This window comes from Anticarsia gemmatalis, chromosome 4 (genome assembly GCF_050436995.1).
Source record: "Anticarsia gemmatalis isolate Benzon Research Colony breed Stoneville strain chromosome 4, ilAntGemm2 primary, whole genome shotgun sequence".
In the NCBI taxonomy this organism is placed as follows: domain Eukaryota; kingdom Metazoa; phylum Arthropoda; class Insecta; order Lepidoptera; family Erebidae; genus Anticarsia; species Anticarsia gemmatalis.
In genome coordinates, this window is record NC_134748.1 from 10,002,501 (window position 1) to 10,021,230 (window position 18,730).

Here is an 18,730-nt window from a genome sequence, read left to right on the forward strand (position 1 = left end):
CCCGGGAAATAATTGAAAAATTGCGGTCATTGTTTTAAAGTCAGTCAACCACCGATTTCAAAATAGTATGAATTCTAAATCATATTGTTTTATAGTCTAAAATGTAAAACTATGAAAGTAAACTAACATCTGATCAAAGTCTGTTAAGTTTAACTGAGGCGTCCCAGAGCCGCGGGCATCGTCTAGTTCATAATACTACGTACATTAGCCACCTGTGAGTTACGACATTACATCGTTACAAAAAATTGATGCGATTCAAGCAAATTGCAGTTGATATTGACACAAATGTTTAGTTTTTGTTATGTCGACCTTAGAGCCGGTGAAACTGGGTTATTGTTTGAACATAATTATTTATGTACAAATAGCTCTCCGTGGAAGGAAACGGGAGTAGAGGAGGCCGTGTAATTGAGCTGTATTATGTTCTCACTGACTTTGGTTCAGCTATTAAACTTGTTTTATTGGTGAACTAAATTACCAGTTTAAACGCGCTTAAATGTAACAATTTGACTGGGATCTTTCAGTTTAAAATATGAGGTATGGTATGAACGTTTTCTTAAAATACACGTAGAAGTTTGTTAACGAATTAATTAGAAAAACATACACTGTATGTGTTATAGGTTACTAAAATTTTGTATTTTATACGTTTCGATCATTATGCCTACTTTTGTGGTTTGGCTTTATGTTACACTCAGATTACACTCGATGCAATTGTAAAGCTTATGAACAGTTATTCAGTGAACTGTAACATGTCATTTAAAAAGAAAATAGTTCAAGTTATGTGTAGTCGTTTAATACAAACATTTGTGTCATTATGTCGCACTCCCGGTGCAACACTGTCACTTTTGTAAAAAAAAAACAAATCTATAGATATGTTATAAAGTCATTGTTGTGTGAAGTGTCAACGTTTTAAATGCTTCTCCTGAAATACTACATTTTTGCATAAGTGACAGTATTGCACCGGGGATGCGATGTATGAATCGTCCAGTTCCATACTATTACATGGCAAGCACGCGACTACCACGTCACATATGTTAATTCGAGTTTATGACCAGTTTGATGCGAGTTTTTCCACGCGAGCCCAGAAGCGTTTTCATTCAGTTTCACTTTCGTTACACAATGATCGAGTATGTCATTAAAATAAAGATGGTAGAATGCGGAAATTTAGTTCAGAATTATAATTTTGTATACATTTATTAAGAGTACTGTGAATGTATTGAAGTAAACTAGAAATGCTATTGCTACATATCTTAAGATCATAGTTGTAGATAATGATAGAAGCTTCACCTACTGTCATATCGAGAGCTTGCATTTTTGTGTTGAAATCTAAAATATATCATAAAGCATTGGAACTCATGATTTTCAAACGTCAAATAAGAACAAAGTTACAAAAATATGAACGAGAAATCTCGATACTAATGTGTCGAAAGTTAATACCGCTACCAAGTTTCGTGTTAACAAATTGTTACTATGTTTTTACACGTCAATATCTAGACAGCTGATTTGCATAAAAAAAGGTAATTAGTGATTGCAAAAGCAAAAGGTGTGACACTACGATAACATCGAGAATGATTGATGAGTCTTTTTCAAACAAATAAACACACATATTTCTCAACTTTAGGCTCAAAAGTGGTTATATAATGAAAATTAACCTGTTTTGATACTATTATAGTTATGAGCAGCCAAGGCAAACGGCTACAATTACTATCATTGAAACTTGGAACAACGTTTGGGTATGTTATTTCATTGTGGGTTAGATGAAACAATGTTGCAGAAATGCAATGCTCGTTGCCCTAATATGTGTTAAGCGTGTTAATGTTTATTGTGGCTTATTATATTCGATTCTATAAATGTTTGTGCGATCGAAGAGAAAAAAGATTAAACCTCTACATTATTTGTAGAGGTTTAATCTTTTTCTTCTTTTAGAAAAGTTGCAACTGTTTTATTACCAAAATATGTTATGACTAATCATCAACGCTTAAAAAGTAGCTCTACAAAATTACTAATTGAATGCACTCAAAACGATTTGAAAGTAGCTCTACATAAAAATAAAACAAAAATCTGTTTGTAAAGGAAGCTCGAACAGCTGGGTTCACGCATACTTTAGGCCTTATTTTTATATTCCGTCACGCCTTTAACCATATTAAGCAATTAACAGTTCGTTATAAATTATATTTTAACTAATTAAACTTGAATTTAGCGGCATCACTAAAGATAACGATTTAATGGTAATTTTATGCAGACTTTACTTTTTTTATTGCTGACCATCTTCCGGAAAGGAAGAGGTGATTGCTTTGTGAATAATTAGATTTCATAACACAGCGTGGAAACGCCCTAATAATCGCTATGCATACAAAGTTACAGTAACATTGTCGGTGCGTAATTGATCATGTACCTTTTAATTGAATAAGTATCAAGTACTTTGTAGCCAGTGGTACTGTTATAGAGGTTTTCTAATTTGAAAATTATTCATGATTCACGTTCCTCTATTGGGTATATTTTTATCGTCGTATAACATTGACTTGCCATCAAGAACTTTAAGAAAAACTTAAGCGTAGCAATGACTCAAAATGGTTCTTTTCTCAGTACATTTTCTTTTGAAGGGCATTCATAATGTAATTTTCGAAAATCATACGCCTAACTAACTCGCAAATGTTATATTTAAAAAAAAAACTGTAGAAAACGTGTGTAATAATGATGTCTAATAACATTATCTGGCTAGCTATAAGAAACTTTAAACATTTCCTAAGACTTTGCGGCGTCTACAAAGCGTATTATACTAATACCGATGTTCCGGTACGTGCTGCGATGCGATTGAGACTAATTATTTGGAAAACGTGGAAAATCGGCCGAAGCACGCGACCGCACCGACCAGTGACCGGCTAACTCTCACTGATCTTTCAATCATTACAATCTCGCTTTTTCTTACTGTGCTTAATGTATTTATGAGACACTGTCATTAGCTTGTTAAGTTTTTTATAAACGATTTATTTTTATATGTTTACCGAAGATTAATATTTGCAATTTTGTAAAGTGTTTATTAAAGGATAAGAAAACTATGGATTGAATACTTTCGATTTTTTCGAAAACTTATTCAATTTTTTTTTATATTTTATACAATCATATTATTTCATATTCTTTCATACTCTTTTTTTTTGGTTTAGTAGAAGACTTTTGTCTTGCAGCGGGATAATTAGGGTTACTTTTATTAGCAAATATTTCGTTTTCTAAGTTATGTAGTTGAATGATACTTCTGTGTCTAGTCAATCTAATTAGTAGGTTATTCCAGGCTTGCAAGTGAAATTAGTATATTACTAGAGTTGTATGCTTCTGAACGGATGTCGGCCGGATGTCAAACGGGACGCCGGATGCATAGCTGCCACAGACAATTCTAGAAACTAGTCTAAAACGCTGTGACAGTTGTCTATGCTATGAAGGACGTTTTCTAACATTGTTGCGTATTGACTTAAATGGAAGGAAATAATGTTTGCTATGCTGTCCGTTAAATAAAGGCGCTGTGAGAAATATTTTGTCATAATAAAAAATTGAAAAATTGGGCCAAATAACTTTAATGTTGGTATGTGAAATATGTATTGAAATATTGACTGGCCATATTAGGGAGTATAAGTAGCCTAACCAAACCTTTCCTAATCATGAAAATGGGAAATATTTATGTTAGAAAAGCCGTATGTATACATATTGTGAACGAAGAGACGGTCTCGGTTTATTTATTATTTCAACATTTACATATACGAAGATGCGAAAGGTTACAAGAACATTAAGCGACTTTAATGATATTTAAGTTGTCCCTATACATTACATTCAAAATCGAATCCTTGAGATGCGTAATGTCATGAAATAGTAACGATTCAATACCTTTCTGGTTATATACTTAGATAATTTTATATGTACCTAAAACCTTACAGTACACGATTACGAAAAAAAATTAATATTAATAGCTAGTAGCGGAAATTATTGAACTCTAACATAAATTAAAGTAGACATAATAATGAAGATAAGTTAACGATTTATAATTATTACATTATTTCAAGTTTAGCTTCTCGAATATAGCGTACGTTCATTAATAATAATCTCCTAGCAAGTGTTGCACCAAGAAACAGATAATTAAATCGGAAATTACGAATCTCACGAACATGTGGCAATGTGGCAATGTTCAATCGATACAGGATGTGTGAGAACAACCATGGAACTTGAGAAATCTATGTTGCAACATATTCAACCTTGCAGCACTCGTTAGTAAGGTGAGAAAATGGGAGTAACGTCAAAAATTCGCTGTTAATTACACTAGGACTTACTTGGAATACCTTTGCCTCTCATTTGGTTACACGTTTCCTCTACTTCTGTTGAACAGATTTTTTCTCCGCTTTTTTGAATACCAAACGCGCTAAAGTTTTTAATACCGCCATGTTTATAGGTGCATAGCAAACAGAAATTATGTTGTACGCTTAGAAATGCTGGCAATTTTTTTGCATATTTTGTTCTCGTTAATGCTGTTAGTTAAAATATTTAAAGTTTTTCAAGCCGTTGGCAAAAAGATTTGTAATAATTTAACATATTATTTTACATATAAAATAAATAAAAATGAGTACCGCTGTTGTTTCAGTTTTCTCTGTTTTCTAATATATGCTATTTTTTTGTATTTTAGAAAGAATAAGCTGCAGCATTAAATTTAATCTCTATATTAAAAACTATTACGACTTAAAATATTAATGTAAGTGAATTCAGTCTTACGTAAAAGTAAAAGAAATGAGTAAATTACTTTTTCTAATGCTATTTGTTTAAATCCTGTACAAGCTTGGTTACATGAAACTCTCGTCTTAATGACTTTAGAAAGACAGTTTGTTTTTAAAAGCATCTCGTAAAATATCTATTACAAAGAAGACTTAACTTTAGAGGCAGTTAAATGTAGTGTTGACGGTAAAAAATACGGAAACGAGGATTTTGCTTTGTCAGTTTGTCACGCACTCGTGTGAAAGAACCGATTGTGACGATTTCTATGGCCACGGAAAACCGATTTTGTTCAGTGACAAAACCTTTTTACTCAATCAAGATGAGTAGAGGCAAAACGATCGCGAATAAAAAATATCTAAAACCAACTACTAAAGTAGCTAAACGGTAAAATACTATTATCATGGTTTCGTAGATTTAATGCAAAAAATGTTACTTGTCAAGATGAGTGTACGTAATTTTATTCACTTAAATTTCGGACGAATAACGGTCAGGTAGAGTACACTAAGTTCGTTTTTTACAAGCTTTTATTTAAATTATAAAACCAATCTTTATAAAATATGCTGTCCTACTTACCGATGTTCTGAAATTTGTTTGCAATTGAATGAAACAACGCGATTATTATTCGAAATTGAACTGATCATCGGCTATCTGAGCAGCTTCTTTGAGACGGTATAATTTTTTTTTTCAAGCGATACTACTAAGAAATAATTCAACTTCATAAAAAAAATCAATTTAGTGGCATTTTTGGCGCGTAAATGAAGTATTACTTTTTTCCGCTAATGTCAATAATGACAATGTATTCTTATTTCGAAAAAGTTTTTTCGCACTATGTTATAGTTTTTTTGTCACTGATTGATGATGACTGATTAAACTTCTCTAAGTAGTCCAATAGCTTTTTACTACTTTTGGCGCCATAATCTCAATTTGAAAAGTATGGCCTACTTTTCAGCAGCTGTATAATAAAACCTACTTTTTATTGGATTGAAGGTTTAATAACTTATTTTGATCGAATAAATAATTGCTTCATTTCTGGTTTTAATAAATTTATATTTTTATTAGTTTGATGTTGGGCTAGTTTCTGTCAGAAATGATATATTATTTTTATGAAGTTATACGATAAATTTATTATTTTTTAAGTTTTAGTAGTGTAGACTTCAATAAAAAATATGTAAGTATTGAAACTTTTATAAAGTAGGTACCTATAGTTAATCAAATGACAATATTGTGTAAGCGCCGCCGCATTTGGTCTAAACGGCTGCAATATGAATTCTGCACACTAATGTACCGCGTGAGTACATGTGGTAATGTTTTTAATACAAGTTTTAGTGCATAACGAACAATATCTGCCATCATAACAGATTACATGTACAGAAATAATTGCTCTAGAAACTTACACAATAACACAGTAATTTTTTATGAAAACTTTAGGAAAATTCGGATAATTAATAAAAAAAATTACCTTTCTTTCTCTTGGGCACCACTCTCACACCAATCGCAAGTTCAGTCACAACGCACAAAACCAGAGTCAAAAAATAGTACCTTCCACTGCACCCCATTTTATCACACAAAGTCTGACGGCTGTATAAAACTGAATGACTACAAAAGCCTCCAGTGACGGTGCATTGGCCACAGCGTAGTTTCAGGACGCGTTTAATCCCAACTGACGTGAAACACGCGCACGAGTGCACAAGTGTTGATGAAGTCGACGACGGTTCCGACGCACGACCGGCGAGTGCACCACGTTCGACTCAACCGCCCGACTACCCTATATTTTGACTTATAGCAATTTGGCAGTGCGAATTCCACTTGTATATAAAACCTTTCGCCGGGCCGGGGCGGGCGGTCATTGGTCGCACGGCTGCGTGAGGCACGAAGGTGAAGGGAGCTGGAAGTGGCGCCCCCCTCCAGTTGCAGAGAGGGGGTACGCCAGGGTCGGCAGACACTTTTGCTATCGTTGGCGCACGATAGCTATCATGCTCCACAGGCTGTACCGTTGCGCTCTGCTTGTTACGTCACTAGCGACGTTGACGCGCTCGCGTTCGTGCCTGTTCACTCGGTTAATCGATTTAAATAGTAACTATTTATGACAAACAAATAAAACGTTTGACTTGAAGCATTAAGATAGAAAGTTAAACACTATTTTACTTCTTAATACTTTGGTGAAAAAAAAATACGAATTTAACTAAACTAAAGTTTCCTACTTTGGTATTTTGATAGCAAAAATTGTTTGAAAGTAAAAATAAAGGAAAACATGAATATTCATATACGAAAACAATACAACAAATAAGAAGTTTGGCTCACTAGATTAGAAAAAATAGCTATCAAGTATAAATAAATATGCATAAATCAAGCTAGCTAAGTAAATTAAAATTCAAAAACTTAAAAATTTTACGCATTCTACGTAAATTGCTAAAAGAAAAAATACAGTAATTACATACGCACTAGGTGTTACTAAATAAACAGAAAGTAAAAACCCATTACGGTTTCTTTGAAATCGTTTTTTGTTACACCTACTATGTAATTTTAATTATATTTAAATTAATTACGCACAGTTATCTTTAGTGTGTCCCGCATCGGAGCACTCGAAAAAATCATAATTACGGAACCTACATGTTTGAGGATAAAATAAATAATTAGTACACTTACTAAACGATGAAAAATCGTAAAAAGGCTTAGTGTAATGTTTGTAATATAATTTTTGAAAATAGTTTTTACTTTGCGTCTTCCTTTGTTTTTGTAAACCTATTTTCCTAGTCTTTCTCGTCCTATTCTCCTAATCATTAGTTATGTCAAAGAGACCAACTTGATCTAAAATGTTATCAATTTCAATAAGACTGGGTAGAGTTAGGAAAGATTGAACCAGGACTGCACTATACTAAGATAAAATACCTAATAACTGCACGTAGGCAAATACTTTAAAGGAAGGATTTCCATCCATACAATGACATCTCTATATTCTTATAGTTCTATTCTTAACCCATTCTAATACCTCAACACGTTTTAATTATTGCACTATGTCCTGAAAGGCCGAACAACACGACATCTCGTTTACACGTATCCATTTCATATTTTCTTGGACATTTGAACCACCATATAATGTGTGGACAATTTTCTTTCTAGGTCTCTAGGTGGTTCCCGCAGTTATAATGTCGTTAAAATCGATTGAGCAGTTTTTGTGAATGACTACTGACGTATACAATTCATGGTTCTGTGGTTTCAGTACATAGTTTTCCTGTTCGACTTATTTCTTATACAATGAATAAATTAGATAAGAGTTACTTTCGATTTCATAGAGCGAAATGCGTACCAAGTCATCGTGATTTTAGAATTTCACAGTGAAATTTCTTACTTAGGTTACTGCTAATTATAAAATTAATGCGCAGTATTTTTTTAAATGTTATGTATTTTAATAATTGCGTAGATTTTTCTTATTATCTTAAGAGACAATTCATCTGTAGCATGAAGACAAAACTTTTGATACTTTCGTTTATTTGATTGGTTTACAATTTTGACATTGTTTATGCATAAAAAATACCTTTAGGACACGAATACACGACAGAGGGGCCAATAAGTAACTTGGCCCCTCTGTCGTGTATAAATTATTGCGTCTGATAAATTATCTAGTAAGATATTTAAACAATTTGATTGCTAAATGTCTCAATTCTTCATAAATCAAAAGCAAGGCATGTCTCATATACTCTGTATTGATAGTAGATCTTCATTAAGTCATCACTCGGCGCAAAACTCTCAGCGCACAAACAATTTCCTCTTTGTTACAAAGGTTTTTTTTTCACTTTTTCGTTATCTTGAAAGGTTTTCATTATCTGTGCTATCAATCCTCGGTATAACAATAGTTTATGTTTCCGTTATGCTTTTCTTATCATCAAATTAATGTATTGTTTTAATATAAAACTGGATTCGTCACTGTTTTTGGAGAAGTTATTTATTTTATTATTTATGTACTTTACGTATCTTTTTGGGTTCCAAATGAAAATAAAGAGTTGCGGAGTAGGACAAAAGTATTGTCGCCTAAACTGACTGTCAGTTAATAGTTACTAACGTAAATAAATAAAACATTTTTCATTATTTTTTTATTTCGCTAAAAGTGACAACATAGAATAAGTGAAAGAAACAATTCAAACCTACATAAAGTATAAAGCGCAAATCTTGCAAACATTTAAGCAGTAATTAAAGTGAAGAAGGAATAAGAAGTTTGTAGAATGGACTTGAATAGCTCCATGTTGTAGACAACTACGCCATTGCCAGTTAGCATTAAGTTCTTCTGTGACCTGCAGATCATGAATATCAGTAGTTTTGTGACAACTGGATCCGCCCATTCTTCCCACGGCACACAGTACAGGTCATCTGCTGTTTGATCGCCAACCTATAATACAATCATACAGTTGAAAATTAAATACTAGTAGGTAACCTCTTATATTTAAGCGATAGACAGATATTTTAGTTACTGTAAGTGTAATAATAACGTAACAAATTGCTCGTTTGTGTCTGTTGAAAGTACCTACTTCTTAAAAGGTTAAAAAAGTGACAAGTAAAAAATATACGAATATAACCTACGAATAGATAAAAAATATCGATAGTTAAATTTATCCAGATGGATAAAATAGCTGGGCTTACTATCGATATCGACAAGTTAACCGACTTTACACTTGTCAACATGTATCACTTACCTCAGTCAAAGTACTAGCATAGTAGCAAGGTAAGAAAATATGTAGGACACCCATCAACCCGAACGTCGTGTATTTCGGGTCAAATCTTTGCAACAGATGTATTTGATACAGAACAAACGATATCAACATCGAAGTCAAAGCAAAAATGGCAAATAGCCAAGTTCCAAACACAGATTGTAGATGGACATAGTAATCTAAAGCGTCCTGGTGGTCCCTTATTGCTTCTCGAACCTTCTCTCGCAGTTCATAACGGTTGCGCGAGTGCTTGAACGCTTTCTGAACCTTTAACACAATCAATCTCAATTTCAAACGCAAATGTGTCGTAGCAATGCAAAAGGCGCTGTCGAAACCACAGTAATTTGGTACCAGGACTACAGCCTGAATGCAATTGTAAGCAAACATACACTGAAAGAAAGGTGTTTCACTTTGTATATCTTCAACAAATAGAAGGTCCATATCATGAACCATACGCTTGACATAATCATCGGTTTGTATACTCTCATAGCTCATCATAACAGCAGCGTTTAATGGAAACTGAGCACTCAGTATTATAGGTATAATTAGCCACACGATCTCACCAACTTTACCTTGCTTGATGTGCACATCGTACAAGGATTGGTACTCTTTATCCAAACTGTTAGCTTTATTGAGATCGTCGGATATCATCCCTAGAAGTGTAGCAAACCTTTGAGTTGCGTAAATAACGTAATACGTTTTGATGAAGAATAGAATTAGAATTACACCAAGAGCCATGTTTCTGGTGAAGTTATTGAGATCCAAGGTTGCAATACATTTGTAGCTATAAGCCCAGAACCAGAAGAGTTGTCCGCCATTGAAAGTGATGATTATAGTCATGAGAACGCATCTCTTTAACGCGGTCTTCCTGTTCGGGTATAGGAGAGCTATAGCAAGGGCGAAGGCACACAATGTATATGTTCCATTGAAATCGTTGTACTTTTTTTCCGGAGGATCTTCTGTTTTCAATTTCGTCTTCATCTTTGGAAACGTCTAACTAGATACAGTTCAACAAAACAAGTGAAGTTCATAGTAAATGGTTGGGAATTTTAGAATAACTTAGTATCGTAGGTGCTACATTAAATGCAATCATGGTGTAAATTGCGCTGCAATTTGCTTGGTGTTAAATCACCACCTACGAGTAACACCTCATAATCACCAATTTCTTTTTTATTATTCGCAGAACAACACAATAACGCGTATTATATTTTTATTATATAGAAATACTTTATTATTGCGTTATTTTAATCGAAATTTAGAATTAATAGTACCTATTCCACTCAGATAAAGTTATTAGTAGGAGATGAACGACTGCCTCTGCGGCACAGTGGTATAGGTCGCCACGCGAATTTTTTTTCTTTTGCATCGGCCAGGTGCCACTGATATTTTTATTATAAATATGAAACTTGTCAATAGCTGCCCGATTTTCGGCAATCGAGTGTAGTACAAAATGATACAACCGATTGTTTGATTAGAGTTCTCTGAGATATGCTTACTTATAGCTTCTAAATCTTCTTGATGATAATAATGCAATATCAGTCGTACATGTAAGAACATTACTCTTTCTCCAAGACTAGCGTGTCGAATGTTTTAATAAACTCCTTTTGTGGTGATAATCACATAATTGTACGGAGGCGGATGTTACAGAATGTTGGCACATCTTCCTGGTGTCTCCTCTAATAGCACTTGTAACAAATAATGTGGTAATACGTGGTATTATTTAACTTTTCTTCTACACTGTCCATTTCTTTATACTGATCGTAGAACCCAGTAATGAAAATATTGTATTTTATACCTCATTCTAAAGAAACTCTCCTACTAATCTTCTAACTTGCTATAAATCAGGTATACATTGCGTAATCAAAAATTAAGTTAATTAAACCTTTATGAAAATAACAAACATGATTTGTTCCACAGCTGGGCAAGGTACGCAGAAAGAAAAAAGGGTTCACCAAATTTTTCAAACAGTTTAAGTTACTTAGCTTAAACTGTTTGAAAGATTTGAGGAAGCTATATCCATCAAGAGATGGGATTAGGATGGTCATGATGGAGACACAAAAGTCAAGCGGTTCCAATGATTGACTACATGGTATTTGTCCATAACTGAAATTATTCTATTCATATAATTGAATGTCCTTAAACTAAAAATAATGTAAAGATATTATCTATGACGAAATTCATATAAACTTAGCTTAATCACAATCCGATTTCGTGGAATTGGATCATTAACAATTGCGTTACTGATCCGTGCGTAACACCTACTCGCACCATAAGTGGCTTTAACCATATAATTATCATTATTAACAAAAGTAAGTGAATGTAGTTGTACAGGCTCTACACGCAACCACTTTCAACGAGAGTGCTCGAGATTTGAACCAAAATATTCAAGAATTTCTGTTATGAAACACAAAACGAGGTGACATGAAAGTGCAAGGGCTTATGAGCGGATTTCATAATTCGATCCAATCATTTTTTTTTTGATAACAGGTTGTTTTTACCCATTTTTGCAACATTAATTTACACAAATCATACAAATTCTTTACGTTATTAAGGTCGTTTAATGTAGAGCAACGCTCTGTAAATCGTAATAAATTACGCATGCCGAAAATAATTTCAAAAGAAATTGAAATAATATTATTGCGTAAATGCATAAAAATAAGGTTGAAAAATAGTTTTTTCACAATAAAAAGTAAATAAAAAACTGCCAAATAAGCCTAATTGACTTTATTGCGCGTGTATTATTACTATACTTATCAACCGCCTACTTAAGTTTGTAGCAATAGGTTATGAAAAGTTAAAGTATTTACACACTTAGGTTTCACATTTATTTTATTTTAATATCAAAAAACTTGCTATTCAATACAACAATACATTTTTCATATTACAATGTGAGCACGAGAATTTGTTCTAAGTCTAGTAAAATATGTAGTAAATTATTTCCATAATTAGGTACTCTCTGCCCAGAAGCGGGACAGTACAAGGGTAAAAAAATGGAAGCTTTGTTTATTTGTTATCTCTATACCTAGTTTGTAATCGAAAGACATGTGAATGAGTCGTCGAAAGATTTTCTATTTTTAAAATTAAATTATGGCTAGGGCTTATGTTTCATCATTATGATAAGTTAGTAAGAAGTTCCGTGTTACATTGCATGTAATTGTTATAGCATTTTATGCCGGCTGTTAACGCTATGATATAAAGAGCACAAAAACCATTTCAAAACTAAATATAGGTATGTAAATTATTATAAACTAGCCAATGCAAGCCATTTTCCAGGATATGCAATATGCAATAACGGGGGCACTCGTACATTTAATATATAATAAGTAAATTGCCCAATTAAATAACAAGTAGTAATGAATTGAAATTTTACACGTTTTGTAAAATACATGTTGAGTAATTATTAGTTATTTTCGTAAAGTTTCTAGGAGATAATTATTATAAATGTGTAAATGTAGTGTAGAATTCTATAGCAGGGGTTGGATACTAAAGTAAGAGCTGTTATTATCTTGATAGCCACAACCCATACCATTTATCCAAATACCAATTTTACTGAAAGTTGTTCAAACACGCTATTACATTAAATTGTTTAATAACTTAATTTTAGATTTGAGTACCTTGATTGTGACGTATGTGGTTTGTGACGTAGAAGACGTAGTATTGCAGTCATAGAAACTGTTAACTATGCAGTAGGGTCAACTATAAATATGCTTGTAGACAAATAATTATGTATGTACCACTTATGTAGTTGCACTTTTTTACTCTTGATTTAGCTAATTTTGTATTACAAAGAAAGCATTTTTAGAGTCAAAATTAGAATATTTTTGTTGCAGTGCCCTTGACCTTGAAGCATAGTTTAAAACTGGATCGTATTTTTCAGTAGTTTTGCCAAAAAATAGCAATCCCTTATGGATTACTCGAACTCTATAATTGCATTCTTAGGTACAAAGGAGGTACAGGAATGCCGTGATAATTTTCATCAACTGAAAATATCCGCTATACGATTACCTATTCAATTTCGAGTTTCCATTTATGCTAATAAATAGGTAACGCCCTCGGATTGCGGACGCTTTCCAAGGCAAATGTTATTCAAACACAGTTCCGCTCGACGAATGGATTTCACGAAAATATATGTGTTATATCATATATTACATGGACGTGGTCTAGATTACTTTGGATCGATAGAGCACGTAATTTTTTGATAAAAATGCGGAAAAATGATCTAATGCTTTCATAATTTCTTATTCTTCATCATAAACGGCTTTCCGCTGCGCTCCTAAAGTATTTTACAGTCGTTGCTTTTTATTTCAAACTTTAATTGGATTTTAAAACACTTATATAATTTTGCGTGCATTAGAAAAAATCTGTACCTACTTATTTAGGTACTAAACCATTTTCCACACAATGTTGAGATGTTTCTGCCTCCATACGCTACCTCAAATGGTTGAATATCAATCTCTTCCATGCAATGGAATATAGATTTGCTCCACTTATTATCTAAAGTTTCTTAACTGCGAAGAAAATATATATTAATGTTAAGCCGTGTTACAAACCTTCGGGCGGCTTGAACGACTTTGACTGTAGCGCGATTCTCTATAGTTGGTAAGTCGGGGTAAGGAGAGTTTGATATTTGAAATGTACTACAAAAATCAGTTCTACGTTCCCCGCTAGGGGCGTTGTAGCCCAATTCTCTAATACGAAGGAGCATATAAAACCGGCTAGCTTTTGAAAAATTGTTTTTAAAAATCGGATCCGCGCCTCAAACAGACGTCGTAGATACAATTTTGGCAGAACATTTTAAATTGCAAACTCTCGATACTAGATGGTTCCAATTGTAGAAAATCGAGCTACCCGATCCACTTTTCCAACAACTTTGTCGAACGCTAGCCGGTTGTCAACTCACAGTCAATAGACATAGAGAATTGCGCTACTGTAGTTAGTAACACATTAATCAGTATGATAATATCGAATGTATGCAACACATGAATCAGAATTGTACCTGTTGTGTTCAGTGGGCGTGGAGGCAGCGACCGATAAGTAATTAATAAACAATGTTTCTAAGTTGAAGGGAACATTTCGATTGTAACTCGAAGGTTATGAAGCATTCGTGTTGGCGTTCTTACAGGTAAAGGCATTGGCTTTGTTTTAAAGATAATTAATGTCATTTATGTTTTGAACTTACTTACTTCGTATCACGCCTGTTATACTAGAAGGTGTAAGTATTATTATGTCTAAATACATTTTCGCGATTGTCAATGAAATAGTGAGGCGAGACAACATAATAAAAAATACTAATAGCACATTGCTCCACCTAGGAATTACTAGAGTCACAGGGGCAGTCATATTTTGACCTTCTGAGGTAAGTACTATTTGTTTGATGTACTAATAATAAAGTAGAAACTTGGGTTCGTTAAAAAAAGTTAAGTGTTATGTTATTGTGTCAAATTATGAAAAATTTATAGCCAGTATTAAATTTTTCATCATTATCGTTACATACTTTTCCGTCCGTGACATAAATCGTAAAAAGTATATGTATGGCTATTTGAAATAATTAAGCTATTATTGAGAAATGCTTGACAAAAACCCAGCAGTAATTAATTTGTCATATACGGAAGTCGAACCCGGAACCTTTCGATGGCGTTCGTTGTTTCCAGACAACATGTCAGCAATTACTTGTTATAATAATGTCTGATAGGTTGAAAGTAAAAAATAACACTTTGTTTTTCTGTTTTATTGTGCTAAAAGTATTTCTAAATAACATTCGTGTAGTGAATCAATATATAAAAAATTATTATCAATTAACAAAAAGCAGCTATTTCATTTATCGGCTTTGAAAAAAAACTCGGAGTTGGGTTATGATACAAGATAGACTATCATTTAACAAAGTCATCTATTATTCACAGTATTTTTTTATCCTTTATTGTCCACCTGCTTGTCAAGGATCTCTTCCCAAACAAGAGAGGGGTTAGGCCTTGAGTCCACCACACTGACGAAGTGCGAGTAAGGGACTTAATGATTTATTTACTTTTGAAAATAAATAATCATTAGTTTAAGTTACGAGTCATGATAGACGATATCAAATTTTAACACAATCATGTAAGTTACAAAAAAACTTAAATTAAAATATTCATAGACTATGAATGAATTATGCAGTGATCAAAGTGAAGAAGGAATAAGAAGTTTGCAGAATAGACTTGAAGAGATCCATGTTGAACACGACAATACCATTCCCAGTCACGATGATGTTCTTCTGTGACCTGCAGATCATGAATATCAGCAGTTTAGTCACTACAGGATCTGCCCACTTCTCCCACGGTACGCAGTATAGTTCATCTGGGATTTCGAGGCCGACCTGAAAGTTTGATAAAAACTCCTTGGTATTGCGTTTTCGAAAGAATTATAAGTTGGGTTAATTGAGTATTTATAGAAATACAGTATAAATAATGATTAATGGAATACGGGAATTAACGCGAAAACGCATTTTTCCTTAAAATGCGGGTTATTATTAAATTCCCGTATTCTATTATTAATTAAACATGCAACGCGAGAGTTTAAAAGTTATGATAGTATAAACATAAAATATGATGTGTAAAATCTTTGAATGACATTAAAATAAACTGTAAACGAATACCAATTGAAATAGACATGTTTTTTTTGGAAATCTTAAAGATTGATTTCAATATCGTTTTCAGAATTCAATTACAAATTTTAATTGTTCGTGAAAATGTAATTATTATAAAATTATTACCTCAGTCAAAGAACTTGCGTAGTGACAAGGCAAGAATATGTGCAGGACTCCAACCAACCCAAATAACGTATACTTTGGATCAATTCTCTTTAACAAATGTATCTGATACAAGTTGAACGATATCATAAAAGAAGTTAACATGAAAATAGCAAATAACCAAGGCCCGTACACTTCCTGAATCTGAACGTGGAAATCTAAAGCCCTTTGATGATCGCCGATAGCTTCTCGAATTTTCGCTCGGAGTTCAAAGCGGTCTCGGGAAGATCTAAACGCTTTCTGAACTTTGAGAGACATCAATTTCAATTTTAATCGCAAATGAGTAGTTGCTATACAGAAGGAGCCGTCAAAACCACAATAGTTAGGTACTAGAACTATGCACTGGACGCAGTTGTACGCAAACATGCATTGAAAGAATGGCGTCTCACTTTGAATATCTTCAACGAAGAGTAACTCCATATCATGAACCATAAGTCTAGTGTAGTCATCTGTTTTGATACTCTCGATGCTCATCAAAATACCTGCATAGATGGGAAACTGAGCACTCAATACCACAGGAATGAATAGCCAAGAGATCTCACCCTTTTTGGCTTCTTTTATATGTTCATCGTATACCTGTTGGTATTCTTCTTCTAAATCATTAGCTTCTATAAGGTCTGCTGACATTTTGTCCAAAAGAGGAGCAAACTTCTGCGTCGCGTATATGACGTAATACGTCTTGATAAAAAACAGAACAAGGACGACGGCCAGTGTCATGTTCCTGGCGAAATTGTAGATATCTAAAGTGTAAAGACATTTGAAGGTGTAAGTGATGAACCAGAACAGCTGGCCGCCATTAAATGTGATGATCACGGATATGATAACGGCTCTTTTGATAGCGGTATTCCTGTTTGGGTAGAGAAAACCAACTGCAAGAGAGAAAGCGCACAAACCAAATGTTTCTTCAAAACTTTTGTATTTCTTTTCTTTAGTATCGTCCGTTTTGAGCTCCATCTTGACATAAAATGCCTTACTTGGGTATATTTTACTACAATTAATTCTTAGAATTGAATAATTATTGTACTACTTCATTAAAAGCAATCTTGTAATGAATTGCGTTGTACTTGATTAGACTTAATAATTACTTACTGCACATAATATCCCCATAGTTCGTCTGCATTATTATCGTTATAATAACGCAGGGTACGTTCTGAAATTATAACTTGAACTAGGTATTACCCGTGGATCTGTTCAAAGTTTGAAAGCTAGATACGAAATTATAATGCAAAGGTATTCAAAATGTATATTGTTTGATAAATAGATCGTAATTAAATTAGAATACGTAACGTGTTTGTCGGAATCGATATAAATATTTACATTCAGTCTTTTATTCAGAGAAAGTACATTATTTTAATTTACATTGACATAATACGATGATGTCAGTTCGGCACGTGGACATCGTGTAAAGATGTTAAGATGGCCTTTCGTGGCTTTCCAAATTCTCAAAACGGTAATTCGCATTAAATATTTTGGTCATAACTGATCTCAAGTTGAAGATCTGAGCTCGAGTGCATGTTTAATGATCTATGTACTTCCGAAATAAGTTGGTATCATAAAGTTCGTGATCTCCTCGTTATACGGCCTCTCTTTTAGTAAATAAAAGATGATATCGGCTTTACCTAATTGGTGTCATGTTCTGACCTACTGTAAGCTAACAAAATAAGGTTCTTTACGTAAGAATGACAATTTGCATTAATTTATATCTTAAATGTTAAACCAATATCCCATTAGATACGTGGTTATTATGCCGGATGCGGGTCTCTGGTGACGAAACAAGAAATCATTTTATAAGCAGTTCATGACACAATTGTAAATGGTCTCGATATAGAACGATAATAAAAGTTACTGAGTATGTCAGCCTACACGATCTTAAAGCTGATCAAACACTTTTGCCTTCAATAAAGACTAAAAAAATTGGTACTCTTAAAATTATTGTAACCTACCGTGAACGATTCTGGGTCCATCAAAGCTATCTAGTTTTAAAATTTCAGTGGCGGCTAAAGTTTCTAAGGTTTTAGACTAACTTTTGATCAATTGGGAGATTAGATTAGATACATGGACTATAATAGATTTTTTCTTCTTTGCGTATATTTGAGCAAAGTTGCTTGTGACAACGGTCAATTATATAAATAAGTTTTACATTATATTTAAACAAGTTAAAAATAATCCTAGTATACTAGAATGCAGGAATCAACGCATCTTACACATATTACATTGGAATGCCTGACGATTCGGCGCAATCTGGCTGATTCAGTCAGCCTGCGATCACAGCCCGTATAACCTGTGCCAAAACGTCGGAAATTCTAAAATAAAATCCGTGTTCAGGCTAATTCACATTATCTAAAAAAAAATATAGTTATTTAGAAGAATCTTCAAGTTCAGTTTCAAATGAACAAACAAACAAACAACCCACTCATATTAACTATCAAAGCAGTTAAAGTATCGATACATTAATTGCTGTTTCTCCGTACATACCCTGCACCTGTTACACCGCCAA

The 18,730-nt window shown here is 33.4% G+C and overlaps 2 protein-coding genes across 3 annotated transcripts in view; both read right to left on the reverse strand.

Annotated features, from left to right (window-relative positions):
- Window positions 1–6,593, reverse strand: part of stw (laccase) — a 58,297-nt gene extending 51,704 nt beyond the window's left edge. The window contains exon 1 of one of the 2 annotated variants that reach the window (XM_076113707.1): window positions 6,209–6,590. In XM_076113707.1, coding sequence (XP_075969822.1) covers window positions 6,209–6,305 — 97 coding nt within the window. In that variant the 5' untranslated portion in view covers window positions 6,306–6,590. Of the gene's footprint in view, window positions 1–6,208 lie in introns of both variants that reach the window. The other variant, XM_076113709.1, reaches the window with a different exon arrangement.
- A 2,333-nt stretch (window positions 6,594–8,926) lies between these two features.
- LOC142987855 (uncharacterized) lies at window positions 8,927–17,397 on the reverse strand. Its single transcript, XM_076136795.1, has 4 exons — window positions 16,198–17,397; window positions 15,598–15,801; window positions 9,438–10,445; window positions 8,927–9,133 (listed from the first exon to the last, which is right to left on the reverse strand). The coding sequence occupies exons 1-4, from the start codon at window positions 17,185–17,187 to the stop codon at window positions 8,927–8,929; spliced, it is 2,409 nt and encodes an 802-aa protein (XP_075992910.1). The 5' UTR covers window positions 17,188–17,397.
- Window positions 17,398–18,730: the final 1,333 nt, after the last annotated feature.